General features: G+C 40.4%; 2 protein-coding genes across 4 annotated transcripts in view; both read right to left on the bottom strand.

The window, feature by feature from the left end:
• Nucleotides 1-13,737, bottom strand: part of LOC126616499 (probable LRR receptor-like serine/threonine-protein kinase At1g53420) — an 87,374-nt gene extending 73,637 nt beyond the window's left edge. Inside the window, exons 1-5 of one of the 2 annotated variants that reach the window (XM_050284576.1) lie at nucleotides 13,491-13,737; nucleotides 13,168-13,378; nucleotides 12,823-13,060; nucleotides 12,567-12,714; nucleotides 10,174-12,423 (exon numbers count right to left, since the gene is read on the bottom strand). In XM_050284576.1, coding sequence (XP_050140533.1) covers nucleotides 12,031-12,423; nucleotides 12,567-12,714; nucleotides 12,823-13,060; nucleotides 13,168-13,378; nucleotides 13,491-13,631 — 1,131 coding nt within the window. In that variant the 5' untranslated portion in view covers nucleotides 13,632-13,737 and the 3' untranslated portion in view covers nucleotides 10,174-12,030. Of the gene's footprint in view, nucleotides 1-10,173; nucleotides 12,424-12,566; nucleotides 12,715-12,822; nucleotides 13,061-13,167; nucleotides 13,379-13,490 lie in introns of those variants that run through there. The other variant, XM_050284577.1, reaches the window with a different exon arrangement.
• Nucleotides 5,436-8,933, bottom strand: LOC126616504 (alpha,alpha-trehalose-phosphate synthase [UDP-forming] 2-like). 2 transcript variants are annotated; one of them, XM_050284582.1, is made up of 5 exons: nucleotides 8,844-8,933; nucleotides 8,140-8,454; nucleotides 7,956-8,044; nucleotides 7,518-7,566; nucleotides 5,436-6,268 (listed from the first exon to the last, which is right to left on the bottom strand). In XM_050284582.1, exons 2-5 carry the CDS (start codon nucleotides 8,216-8,218, stop codon nucleotides 6,126-6,128), a joined length of 360 nt encoding a protein of 119 aa, XP_050140539.1. In that variant the 5' UTR covers nucleotides 8,219-8,454; nucleotides 8,844-8,933; the 3' UTR covers nucleotides 5,436-6,125. The 2 variants fall into 2 exon arrangements, with proteins under 2 accessions (XP_050140539.1, XP_050140540.1); XM_050284583.1 differs by lacking the exon at nucleotides 5,436-6,268 and adding an exon at nucleotides 6,417-6,784.
• Nucleotides 13,738-14,263: the final 526 nt, after the last annotated feature.

Below are 14,263 nucleotides of genomic sequence, written 5' to 3'. Positions count from 1 at the left end.
ACATCTTCGAACCGGAGCGTCAGTCGGCCTTCTTTGCAAATGTCCAAATCACCGGAGCCGATTTTCTCTCATCTTTCCTACAATTTCGGCTACTCCTACTTTACCTCGGACATCCTCATTCCCAATCTTATCCTTTCTCGTGTGCCCACACATCCCACAAAGCATCCTCATCTCCGCTACACCCATTTTGTGTACGTGTTGATGCTTCACCGCCCAACATTCTGTGCCATACAACATCGCTGGCCTTATTGCCGTCCTATAAAATTTTCCCTTGAGCTTCAGTGGCCTACGACGGTCACACAACACGCCGGATGCACTCTTACACTTCATCCATCCAGCTCGTATTCTATGGTTGAGATCTCCATCTAATTCTCCGTTCTCTTGCAAGATAGATCCTAGGTAGCGAAAACGGTCGCTTTTTGTGATCTTCGCTAGATTGCTCCGGTCATTAGTGTGGATAAGTATATAAATGGATAGAGATAGGAAAGCAAACACAAGATGTACGTGGTTCACCCAGATTGGCTACGTCCACGGAATAGAAGAGTTCTCATTAATTGTGAAGGGTTTACACAAGTACATAGGTTCAAGCTCTCCTTTAGTGAGTACAAGTGAATGATTTAGTACAAATGACATTAGGAAATATTGTGGGAGAATGATCTCGTAATCACGAAACTTCTAAGTATCGGAGTGTAGTGTCGTCTTGACTTACCTTATCTGTCTCATAGGTAGATGTGGCATCTTCTCTGGAAGTACTCTTCCTCTATCCAGGGGTGGTATCTTTAACTGGTGGAGATGCACAAGGTAATGTATCAATTTCACTTGAAGCTTACTTGTAGTTTCAAGCTTGGTCAAGCGCGATACAAACCATGTAGTAGGAGTCCCCCAAGTCGCCGAGCTAGGGGGTCTGCTGAAAGAGGTGACAGACAAGGTAAGCAATCAGAGCTCCGACTGATTGTTCACCTTCTCCCCATCTTGCAGCAGCATGAAGGATAAAGAGAAGAAAAATGAGAAGAGATGATATGAGATACTTTTGCTTTTGAAGAAGTAACTTTCCACAGGCTTATTCTTGAACTGAGCTGGAGGGTTTTCTGGTTTCCTCCAGAGTATAAGGCCGACTGAAGAATTTGAGGGTCAAAACAAGTCCATCAAATCTAGAGTACGTTCCACCCTGTTGATATGGGATACTTTTGCTTTTGACAGAGTAATGGATGTATCGGCATGTGTGCTGTTACGCTTGTCTCCACATGCTTCCTTGTATCCTTCGCACTTGCCCTATCTGTTCCTCAAGCAGATGCGGAATCTTCCCTGGAAACATAAGATGTTGAAGATGAGTACTCGAGAGCAATGCCAGGTAAGTAATCAGGTAAGGGGTTCCAGGCAGTCAGTTCCTGGCTGGAAGCTTGATTCCAAGTGCTGACTGATTGCTCTCTTTCTCCTTGTCTTGCAGGTAAAAACAAGGCCAAAGGAAAAGACAGGGAAAAAGCATGATATGGGATACTCTTGCTTTTGACCCTGATGATATGAGATTTTCTTGCTCTAGTATATCTTGTTTGCAGAGGTATTATTGGGGGGAAAGAAAGCTGAATATTTCGAAAGGCTTCGTTGGGAGTGCCCTCTCAGATATGATGAAGGGTTGAGCATTTTTGCAGGTCTGCCTGTCCGTTGGGGATGGAGGTCGACATATATAGGAGTCTCCCTAACAACAAGTAGTAATGATATTCATTTACCCTGCTTGGTCATAGCACGGTAGTGGGAGCTGCCAGTTTCACATGTTTTAACTCTGTCAGAGCACTTTGAAAAAGTGGTCTGTGGTATCTGGCTCTCGAGATTCGGAGAACGATGCCTCTTCGATTTTTGAGAAAGCAATCATGCTGGGGGTCTGGTTCTCGAGATTCGGAGAGCAGTGTCTCTTCGATTTTTGAGGAAGTAATCATGTTGGGAGTCTGGCTCTCGAGATTCGGAGGGCGGTGCCTCTTCGATTTTGGAGCAAGCAATCCTGTTGGGAGTGTTGTCTCGAATGTGAGTAAAGGTTGGGCATGTTTGCTAGTCTACCTTGCCCCGAAGCACAAAGGTTGACACACAGGGACTTTCCAATTATCTAGCAATGGTACTGTTCCTTTACCCTCTCTTCGCTTTTGAGAAAGTAGTCATGTTGAGAGTCTGGCTCTCGAGATTCGGAGGACGGTGCCTCTTCGATTTTGGAGCAACAATCTTGTTGGGAGTGTTTTCTCGAATGTGAGTAAAGGTTGGGCATGTTTGCTAGTCTACCTTGCCACGAAGCACAGAGGTTGACACACAGGAACTTTCCAATTATCTAGCAATGGTACTGTTCCTTTACCCTTGTGGGTAATAATATGGTAGCTAGACCTTCAAAATTTATGTGTCTAAACTTTGTTAGTGCTGTTTCTTTGCTATTCTTTTACCTTTCTTGGTCAGAGCGATGTAGTAGGAGCTGCAAGCTTCACGTGCTCAACTTTGGCAGAGAACTTTGGCAAAGTTATCTGTGGTACCCATGAGCTATTGTTGCGTGTGGGAAGTGGGTGATTGAACAGTAAGATTCATGTGCTTTCTACTTCACCAGAAGTCTTCGACAGAATGCCCATAATTTCTGCAAAGCTGAGTGTGCGTGTGACAGGTGCTGACAAGGCTAGAATAGTAGGTGCCTCTTCGATTTCTGAGATCGGCCCTCGTGGTCTCTGAGCAGCCCAGCTTTTGAGAAAGCGAGCGCCTCTTCGATTGGTTCGGAGAACGATGCCTTATCGATTTTTGAGAAAGCAATCATGCTGGGGGTCTGGCTCTCGAAGATTCGGGGAGCAGTATCTCTTCGATTTTTGAGAAAGTAATCATGTTGGGAGTCTGGCTCTCGAGATTCGGAGGGCAGTGCCTCTTCGATTTTGGAGCAAGCAATCTTGTTGGGAGTGTTTTCTCGAATGTGAGTAAAGGTTGGGCATGTTTGCTAGTCTACCTTGCCACGAAGCACAGAGGTTGACACACAGGGACTTTCCAATTATCCAGCAATGGTACTGTTCCTTTACCCTCTCTTCGATTTTTAAGAAAGTAGTCATGTTGGGAGTCTGGCTCTCGAGATTCGGAGGACGGTGCCTCTTCGATTTTGGAGCAAGCAATCTTATTGGGAGTGTTTTCTCGAATGTGAGTAAAGGTTGGGCATGTTTGCTAGTCTACCTTGCCACGAAGCACAGAGGTTGACACACAGGGACTTTCCAATTATCCAGCAGTGGTACTGTTCCTTTACCCTTGTGGGTAATAATATGGTAGCTAGACCTTCAAAATTTATGGGTCTAAACTTTGTTAGTGCTGTTTCTTTGCTATTCTTTTACCCTTCTTGGTCAGAGCGATGTAGTGGGAGCTGCAAGCTTCACGTGCTCAACTTTGGCAGAGAACTTTGGCAAAGTTATCTGTGGTACCCATGAGCTATTGTTGCGTGTGGGAAGTGGGTGATTGAACAGTAAGATTCATGTGTTTTCTACTTCCCCAAAAGTCTTCGACAGAATGCCCATAATTTTCGCAAAGCTGAGTGTGCGTGTGACAGGTGCTGACAAGGCTGGAAAAGTAGGTGCCTCTTCGATTTCTGAGATCGGCCCTCGTGGTCTCTGGGGAGCCCAGCTTTTGAGAAAGCGAGCGCCTCTTCGATTTCTGAGATCGGCCTTCGTGGTCTTTGAGCAGCCCAACTTTTGAGAAAGCAAACGCCTCTTCGATTTCTGAGATCAACCCTCGTGATCTCTAAGCAGCCCAGCTTTTGAGAAAGCAAACGCCTCTTCGATTTCTGAGCAGGCGCCTCTTCGATTTCTGAAGCTCCGTCGAGTGCAGATTTTTATAGGGGCTGGCATTAAGTTCCAAAGCACACTTGAATCTCCACCGGTAGAAGCTTCATTCTTGCACTTCTAAGATCTTGATTTGTCCGACCTCTTCTCTCTTCAACACCTTTGAAAATGTCTGGCCCCTCCGATCGTCGTTTTGACTTGAACCTTGTTGAAGAGGCAGCCCCGCCTTCTCCAGACAACATATGGCGCCCATCCTTCGTCTCCCCTACTGGTCCTCTTACCGTTGGGGATTCCGTGATGAAGAATGATATGACCGCTGCGGTGGTGGCCAGGAACCTTCTCACTCCCAAAGATAACAGACTACTTTCCAAACGGTCTGATGAGTTAGCTGTTAAGGATTCGCTGGCTCTCAGTGTTCAGTGTGCAGGTTCTGTGTCTAATATGGCCCAACGCCTATTTGCTCGAACCCGCCAAGTTGAATCATTGGCGGCTGAAGTGATGAGTCTCAAACAGGAGATTAGAGGGCTCAAGCATGAGAATAAACAGTTGCACCGGCTCGCACATGACTATGCTACAAACATGAAGAGGAAGCTTGACCAGATGAAGGAAACTGATGGTCAGGTTTTACTTGATCATCAGAGATTTGTGGGTTTGTTCCAAAGGCATTTATTGCCTTCGTCTTCTGGGGCTGTACCGCGTAATGAAGCTCCGAATGATCAACCTCTGATGCCTCCTCCTTCTAGGGTTCTGTCCAGTACTGAGGCTCCAAATGATCCCCCTCCGGTGCCTTCTCTTTCTGGGGCTCTACCGACTGCTGAGACTTCTCCTAAGCAACCTTTGTGAAGGCTCCATCTTGTGTGTTTATTTTGACTCATGTATATGTACATATTTGTAGCTTATCGGGGATATCAATAAATAAGCTTTCCTTCATTTCAACGTATTGTGTTAAATACACCAAAGCCTTCTTCGCTAAGTTCTTTGAATTTTCTTTTGTTGAAGCTTGTATGTTGAAGCTTTCTGAGTGGAGCATGTAGGTTGGGGTAGTGTTCCCTTAATTTCCCGAGTGAGGAAAACTTCTCGGTTGGAGACTTGGAAAATCAAAGTCACTGAGTGGGATCGGCTATATGAATCTTAGAACGCCATTGTGCTCGATCCTGAGTCATGTCCTTCGTTAGATCCAAGTACTCTAAGTCTTTTCTTAGAGTCTCTTCCAAAGTTTTCCTAGGTCTTCCTCTACCCCTTCGGCCCTGAACCTCTGTCCCGTAGTCACATCTTCGAACCGGAGCGTCAGTCGGCCTTCTTTGCACATGTCCAAATCACCGGAGCCGATTTTCTCTCATCTTTCCTACAATTTCGGCTACTCCTGATTAGACACAGAACACTGAACACTGAACACTGTGTCTAATCACAGGTTCTGTATCAGTGATAAAGCATGCTTGCTAGAAAATAAATAAATACGGAAGCAAAGAATTAATTGCTATGAAGAACAACAGAAGTCTAGCAAGTCAAACACTCCAAAGGGAGAGAAGCTTATTACTCACAGAAGCTACTGGACAGTAAAATAAAGGTCGTACCCAGTGCACAAGGCTCCCGCTTTACGCAGGGTCTGGGAGAGGTGAATGTCGGCTAGCCTTACCCCCATTTATGGATAATTTCCTAGCAATGCAGCTGCAAAATATGATCCACCAAACACAATATTATCGCGATTACTTAACGTGTGTCTGAATTTTACTTTACGAACGATAATAAGGGCGAGTTAGTATCAAACAGCAGATTTTGACACAAGGAACTATTTAAGTGGTATTGTATGAGTTAAAATTCAGATTTTTTTCCTGTGTACTTCTTGATTGGTATTGGTCCTATTGGATGAATATTTCATTCTTTCTAGAATCAGGAGTTTTTTCCTATATTTTCTTACACATGGATGCAGTGCAATTTTCACTTGACAGAAGATGTATTGACTATTGAGTAATGAACTTGGCTTGGAGACAACTAGGTCAATGTCTAAAATTATGAGTTTCAAGCTGTACCAAAACATAAAATGACTAACAAAGTTTTGAGTTAGTGTCAATACATACAGCTTGGAATAAATTATTCAGGTTATCTTGCCTTATGCTAAATGACACCAATAAACAAGATACACAGCACGACTACAACCCATAATATAAACAATTAACCACAAAAGCTAGCATGGCTTCTGAATCCTGATACAGATGATTCGCACTACAAAGAAGGAAACTGTGAACCTCCGATTTACCTGAACTGCTTGACCAAAAGCACAAGACACTCCCAATAGTTCTTGAATCTGTTTGTTGGCATACGGGGTGGAACGCCTAGTGCCAATTAGGTGAAGCACAGGGAGGAAGAATGGAGAATAATTCTCCATGCATCACCGCTTTGCTTGACAACAGATTTCTCCAGAACAACATCCAAAGCCCATTCACCCTTTTGAGCTTTATTTGGGCTTCTAATCCAAGTTGTTGTATCTGGATAAATCCAAAATTATATTTGCTAAGGAAATCCGATGGTCACCTGTCCATTTTAGAGACATTAAGACTTTACTAGTAGAAGAGTTAGAAGAGTTATAAAAAAAGTTTCCAGCAGTTAACAACATGTCCGCCATCTAGTAAGTCAAAGAAAAAAACTGCTCCAATCTGATCAATGTATCATGAAAGGACTCTCTCTCAATTCAGGCGCCGCATTACTAATGCTTACAGCTAAAACGTCCAAAGCTCCAGTGTATCCGTCAAGGCCACCGCACTAATCCAAACTATTCCTCCAATTTTCTAGCAATAGTGTCCAACCAAATCACCAAAAAAAAAAGCATACCATACCCAACCCATGCAGTTCCACAAAGCTTTACTTGCCTCCTCAAAGTACAATGTTTTCAACTAATAAATTAATTACTATAAAAGGGACGAAAGTGCACAACTCAACTGCATTCTCGCACATTTCAGTAGCTTGAAGGAAGAACATCAAGCACAGGGAGTCAGATGTTTCGTCTGCACAGGAATGATGAAAAGAGCAATGCTCAGTGCAACCAATGAAGCATTTATCAATAAATAGTTTTAATGCGGAGACACAAGTAAACTTATTAGGAACACAATACGGGAAGGGGATGTCATACAAGTACAAACATTGTATTTGATTATGACACTAGCAACGGCCACATGCAAATGATTTTTTGAAATACGAATCTTCTTTTGACATGAAAATTTCAGTATCCCTCGGGCTCTTAGATACACACACACACACGCGTACGTTTTATTGTAACAAGATGATCTGCCATATTACTATGGTGGACTTTGTGCTGGTGGTGTTTCTCTTATCAAGCTATTGCGTTTTCAACTCCCTTTCCTTTCAGAACTTTTTCCTTCCTTTATCTTAGTGAAGCATAAGGATGCAAATTTCTAGTTATTACCTCACTCAGAATAAGGACCCCTCTCCTTGCATCCTGGCATGGCATGCCACATACTCACATACTCATAACTGACAAGATACATTCCGTCCCTCAGGGATATAACGAGTGCTACATCTGGACAAATTGAAAACCGAAAAAAGAAAAATAAAATAAAAAAGAAAAAAAAAAGACAGAAGGAGATATTACTAGCTGAAAATTTATTCATACATTTTCTTAGATCCTAGGTGAAAGGTTATGTCGAAAACTTATTTGCTCGAAAAAAATTATGGGTCAAAAGAAACAGGGAACCAGAACCAGAGTATGTAGAATAGTACCAGTTACAGCATATAGTGCACACAATGCATGAAGGTGGAGTGAACGATCCTGTAGACAATGAAAGGTTGTTTAGGAAGTACTACATCCAAATCAAATGTAATAGGTTTTGAAACTTGAAATAGATGAAAAACAACTACTGCTACTGATCATAATGGCTATTAAACTACTACACTCTATATAATAGTGCTAAGCAGGAGAGATATAATTCCATGACAGAGGAACTATAACCAACTATTGAACCTTGTGCCATGAGTCTAGCATTTCAAATTCAAATTATGCCTGTGAACGTGCTATCATCATACAGAAAGTTAATAAAGACGGACCAATGGCGTCATACATAAGCAGCACATCAACATCCTTCGTATTAAATTCCACCAAGTACCAAATATGGCCTTTCAATATCATGGAATAGTTACTTAGAAAAATCAAGGGCATACCAGGTGACGCATTGCGACAGCTGTCAAAGTTCCAAATCTGCCATTAATTCTCCCAACAATTTCATGAACCTGGCTTGTAAGTTTTTGATCTGCGGAATGCAAGATATGTAGTTTATGCCTCATAATCAAGATAAAACAAAGAAATGAAACGAATAAATAGATCCTAGCCTATCCTACACGCAACTAAGAGTACAAAAACCACTTGACAAAGCATCTTCAGGAGGGGGCATACACTCTGGAACATCTGTTCTTGTTGGCACCATTATCTTTTCAAATGATTCCTCACCATATCAAATCACACAGTGCAGTTACCCTCGTTGTCACTGGATTGAAGCCAACACGGAGCACCATTGAAGAAAGCTTATTTATATCTTACCAGTAATACCAGCTGCAGATCTAAAGTCCGCGGGAATAACAACAGCGCTGATACTCTTCCAATAGCCGCCGGCTGATGATCAAACCTCAATACTTCTCCCCTGAGTTATAATATAGAATATCGCTTTGTAAAAAAAAAAAAAAATGCTAAGTTCAGCATACATGGTTTATAACAGCAAGACAGTTGAAGTTATTAAACATTGAGGAGTTCATATTGAAAGAATAATCTAAAATATATTGATTGAGAATTCGAGATGAAGGTTTTGTGCATAACTATAAATATATAGATTAGTGATTGAGCAATCCACATTTTGCTACTTTAACGAAATCTTATAAAGAAAGAGTTGCCTGCGCGAAAATCAAAGATACACCTTTCCATGACGAAAGGTACAGATGTGGGAATCTAGTTGACATCCTAAACTTTACAATTAAGCTTGACAAGGAACTAAAGGCCTTAACAAGTCTCATGTGATGTATTGACATGGAGATATAGATAAGGTTCACAGCCCAGACCAGCTTTAGGTGTGTCAGCATCAGTTTAACAGCACCGGATAGGCCAAGAGTTGATCCAGCAGAATGACTTAACAATGAGTTGCATCTGATAGAAAAGAGAAATAAGTAATTATTGCAATAAGATCACTGCTAAGTATATGTCGTAATGAAAGACAAACATTAAACTCAAAATGTAATTCACATGCCTTTTAATTCCACCCGCAACCAATCTTGTGTGCATACCAAAGCCTCTCAAACGTCAGGATTCAGTGAGCTTCGACATTCATCAAGCACTCTACCACCAACGTTGAATGCCGATTCTGACGCATTCTGACGCAACATTGACATAGGAGTTCCCAGAACGTCACGTGCCATCATGGACAAAATAGGGTATCTTGGCGTGTAGACCTTCCACCAATTTAATTTCTTAAAATCACAACTGCGCGGAAAGACTGGTAACTCTAGATACTTGTCCAAGTCTGATATCATGTTTTGGATCTGAGAGGTCTCGTAGAGAAATTTATCAAATCCCTTCAATCGATCCCTACTATCAGTGCTAGTACTGGGTAAGCTGCTACCAGGCAAAGCTGGACCTTGATCTACCATTGTTGAGCATCGAAAAGTTCCTTGAGGCCATTGGAAACTTCCTTAATCCTATCCAGAGCAGTATTACCGTATATTTGAGAGTAGTAATACTCCACCAACTTCAATTTGAATTGGGGATCCAAGATTGCTGCTACTGCCAAAGCCAAACTGCACTTGCTGGAGTACTTAACAAACTTAGCTTTCATCTTTAGTGCCCTAGAGAAATTTGTCCGGGCTCTTGCACCATCAGTTAATTGGATGTGAACATGACAAATCTAACGAAAATATATGCTCGCAGTTGGACATTTATTGCCAGAAAAAACATTAGTGATTCCAACAGTTTCAGATAAACTGTAACAAACCTCGTACATTCCCATTCTGTGTCAGTTAAAGCTGATGTGTATGAAGGGTCATGCTCTTGCAGGAGAGAAAATGCACCCCCTGTACTCTAAGGCTGTTTCAAGCATTAGACATGTTGAATTCCATCGAACTGGGAAATCAAGAATTAATCTCCTCTGACTCTTTCGTAAGTCAATCATTCATTCAATACAATATACAGAGCAAATGAAGAAGTCAAAATATACAGAGAAAATATTACATCACTTTCTCTCTCTAAAATTCCTTTTCCCTTTTCCTTTTTTCTACACTTCTCAACTATTACAATGTAGTTAAGACATAAATATAAAAAAAATTCAAATTGGAGCACTCCAGTTAGATAGGTAAAAGAGGTTTAGTTGCTCAAATTCCAAAGAGGTTTAGTATTTACCAATGTAATGAATGAGCTCTCAAGATCAGGTAATGTGACTGCAAACTACTAAATTAATTGAAAAACGGGAAGCTGCAGAAAGCAAAAAAATAACCTTTACTGACGGAAAATTACCCAGAAACAGACGCTTTAGAGATCACAAATTGTTTGAAAATCGTCACAAAAAATGCTTTAATGACCAAATATCTGGAAAGTTTCTGCAGCTTTTCTATGGTTATTTTTCACTTTTTGAGCTTCTAAACCCCTCAATTCTCAATCTAGGTCAATTCCATCCCCCAAACCTATCTAAAAACATTATTTTCAACAATTTAAACATGTTCGCATCATCAAATTGTCTGGAAAAAAATCCAAAATTAGTCTAGGCAGTTAGATTGATTGACTGAAATATGAACTTAACATGCATTTTTATTCTTTCTTTGGCCAACAATAAATAAGCATCTGGAAATTTCCTGTAGGATTGCTCCAGGGAAGTAGTAGTTAGATAAATGTGTAACAATCAGGAGTTCATATTGTAAGAATCGAAACACTAAATTGATTAAGAACTTGGGATGAAGGTTTTGTACACACATAAAAATGTATAGATTATTGATTGAGCATCCAACATTTTGTCAAATTCAGCTTCTATTCAATCTCAACCATGATGAACCACATCTTACAAGGGAAGAATAGAATGCTCAAAAATCAAAGATATACCTTTCAATGACAAAAGAGGTCCCTCTAATTTACGTACAGGTATGGGAATCTAGTTGATATCCTAAATTAACAACTAAGCTTGACAAGGAACTACAAGCAATTAATGAGTCTCATGTGATGTATTGACATGGAGATATAGATAAGGTTCACTGCCCTGACCAGCTTTAGGTGTGTCGACATCATTTAGACAGCACAGGATAGGCCAAAAGCTGATCCATCAACCTTGCAGCAAATGTAGCAGATTCATACCAATAGAACTTTAACTCTACTCAACAAGAATTGGTCTGGCTGAAGGAATTGGTGTAGTAGAATGGCTTGACAATGAATTGGCATCTGAATCCTGATAGAAAAGAGAAATAAGTAAATATTGCAATAAGATCACTGCTAAGTATGCGTTATAACGAAAGACAAACGTAAAACTCAAGCTGTAATTCACGTGCCTTTTAATTCCACCTGCAACCAATCTTGTATGCACATCAAAGCCTCTCAAGTGTCAGGATTCAGTGAGCTTTGACATTCATCAAGCACTCTACCACCAACGTTGAATGCTGGTTCTGGTGCAACAGTTGACATAGGAGTTCCCATAAAGTCACTTGCCATCGTGGACAAAATAGGGTACCTTGGCGGGTGGACCTTCCACCAATTTAATATTTTAAAATCACAACAGTGCAGAAAGACTGGTTCCTCTAGATACTTGTCCATATCCGATATCATGTTTTGGCTCAGAGAGGTTTGTCAAATCCCTTCAATCGATCCCTACTATCAGTGCTGGTACTGGGTAAGCTGCTGCCACGCAAAGCTGAACCTTGATCAACCATTACTAAGCAAATTGAATAAGCATAAAAAAGGTTCTTGAGGCCATTGGAAACTTCCTTAATCCTATCCAGAGCAGTACTACCGTATATTTGAGAGTAGTAGTACTCCATCAACTTCATTTAGGATCGGCGAATCCAAGATCGCTGCTATTGCCAAAGCCAAACTGCAATTGCTCCAGTACTTGTCAAACTTAGCTTTCACCTTTAGTGCCATAGAACTAAGAAATTGTATGGGATTTTGCACCATTTAATTAATTGGATGTGAACATCACACTCGGGAAAATATATATACTTGCAGTTGGACATTTGTTGCCAGAGAAGACAGTAGTGATTTCAAATTTTCAAATCCCTAAAAACTGTGCCATTTTCTCCCTTTTCTATCATCTTGGCCACCTGAACGAGGATTGAATGGATGGATATCATCAAGAGCTGCGAATGAATCATTTGATGGCCCTTCAACTGACCTAGCGCCCCCTCTCAAACAAAACTGGAAAAGTTTCTTCACCGTTGGGTCCATGTCATCACTTGTCGAGGGATTGGGGTCCAAGACAAACTCTTCAACAGCAGCCTTACCTTCAAGCATATTCACAACTACAGACATAGTGGGTCTAAGCTTCGAAGTGGAATTACAACAGTGGAGAGCTACATTGATTGTAGCCAACATCTCTTCATTGTTGAATTCGGAGCTCAACTTTGGATCCACTAAGTTCATCAAATTCCCTTCCGATTTGAGAACATGCGCCTAGAAACATGAAAAGAACAAAAGCAAAATAACTTATGTATCTTAAAAAATAACGTAAACTTTCAACAAAGAAGATATAAACAAAAAAGAGCCTTCTAAACAACTTCAACAAAATCAAAATTAAAGTTCAATTAGAAAGTTACCCAATCAAGAATATAAAATCCTTCTGCATTTGTCTGCTGAGTTGAGTTCTTCCCACTGATAATCTCTAGTACAACAATTCCAAAGCTGTAGACATCTGCTTTGTCTGTGAGATGACCCCGAAGTGCATATTCTGGTGCCATGTATCCACTGCAAAATCATGAAATCATGACATCAATTCAATGGTTATAAACATATGCCGTAATATAACTATATTGGAAGGAGAAATATAAGAAGAGAAGTTAAAAAATGACTCACAAAGTTCCAGCAGCACGAGTGCTTATATGTGTTTTATCTTCGTCAGCAAGTTTGGCCAACCCAAAGTCCGAGATCTTCGGGTTAAGATGTCTATCAAGCAACACGTTCGTGGCCTTGATATCTCTATGGATAACCTTCAAGCTTGATTCCTCGTGAAGATAAGCCAAACCTTTTGCTATGCCAACACATATCCTATGCCTCGTTGGCCAATCCAACTTCAACTGACTTTCTTCTGCCCCTTCAGTTTATCAAGTTAATCAAAATTAGTCAGAATTTTGTGCATACAATCTTTTATACCATGTGCATGGACTAAAGGAAATGTAGGCGTACAAAAGTGATACTTACCAAACAAAGCATGAGAAACGCTATTGTTTTCCATGTACTCGTAGACAAGGTAGAGTTGATTTCCTTCAATACAACATCCATATAGGTTTACAAGATGAGGATGTTGCAAAGCAGAAATCATGCCTATCTCATTCACAAATTCCCGATTTCCTTGCTTTGACTTGGAAGAAAGCTGTTTAACAGCAATCAGGGTTCCATCTACAATAATGCCCTGTCTTTGACTAAGATAGTTAATACAAATCTCTTCACGCGAGAAATTAATCATAATTAGGATGGCAATTATTAATCAAATTAGAAAATAAATTATTTGTTTCAAAGATTACCTTATAAACAGTACCAAAACCACCTTCACCAATCTTATTGGCTTGGTCAAAGTTGGTTGTGGCATCTTTGAGTTGTGTAAAGGTAAACTTGCGAGTTTGTAGTTCCACACCTTTCAAATCTGCGTGACAAGTAAATCTCATTAGAAATTGTTGTGTCTAAGACAAATTTAAGAACAATATCATTGTTTTATCTTAAATCCCACTACTGTTTGAAGGCCTCTAGACCTTAACAACTACCTGGAGGTGTAATCATTAGCAGTAGCAGCATTGTGTGTGTAGGTACGTAAACAATTACTACTATCAACGTACATGGCTTGTATTATTTCCCTTTCCAGTTTTGGCATCTCATTTTCATGTATACTTAAACATAAACCTAGCTAGTTGTAAAACTGTGTTAGTAACATCATTTGACTAATCACCTAGAGACGAAAGCGAGCTGATGAATTGGTTACTCACCAACTACGATTCATTTAAAAAGACTAAGAGCTTGTTTTGATGAGCTTTTAAAAAGACTAAGAGCTTGTTTTTGGATTCCAAAAGCATTTAAAGTGCTTTATACAAGAATCATCAGTTATGTGCTTCTTCCAGGAAGAACTTTAAGTGTTTTTTCAAGATTTACTAGCATTTTTAGTTAGGATTGTTTCTAAAATATTTTCACCAAAAGTGTTTTTAGTCATTTTAAAAACACAAAGCGTTTCACGACTACGTGCCATCAAGGGTGAAGCCAAAAATTTTATGGCCGACTTTGTGAGTAGCTGCATCATTGAGTGTCA

This window comes from Malus sylvestris, chromosome 3 (genome assembly GCF_916048215.2).
Source record: "Malus sylvestris chromosome 3, drMalSylv7.2, whole genome shotgun sequence".
In the NCBI taxonomy this organism is placed as follows: Eukaryota; Viridiplantae; Streptophyta; class Magnoliopsida; order Rosales; family Rosaceae; genus Malus; species Malus sylvestris.
The sequence above is the reverse complement of the archived record's forward strand: the minus strand, read 5'-3'. Positions and strand labels throughout refer to the sequence as shown.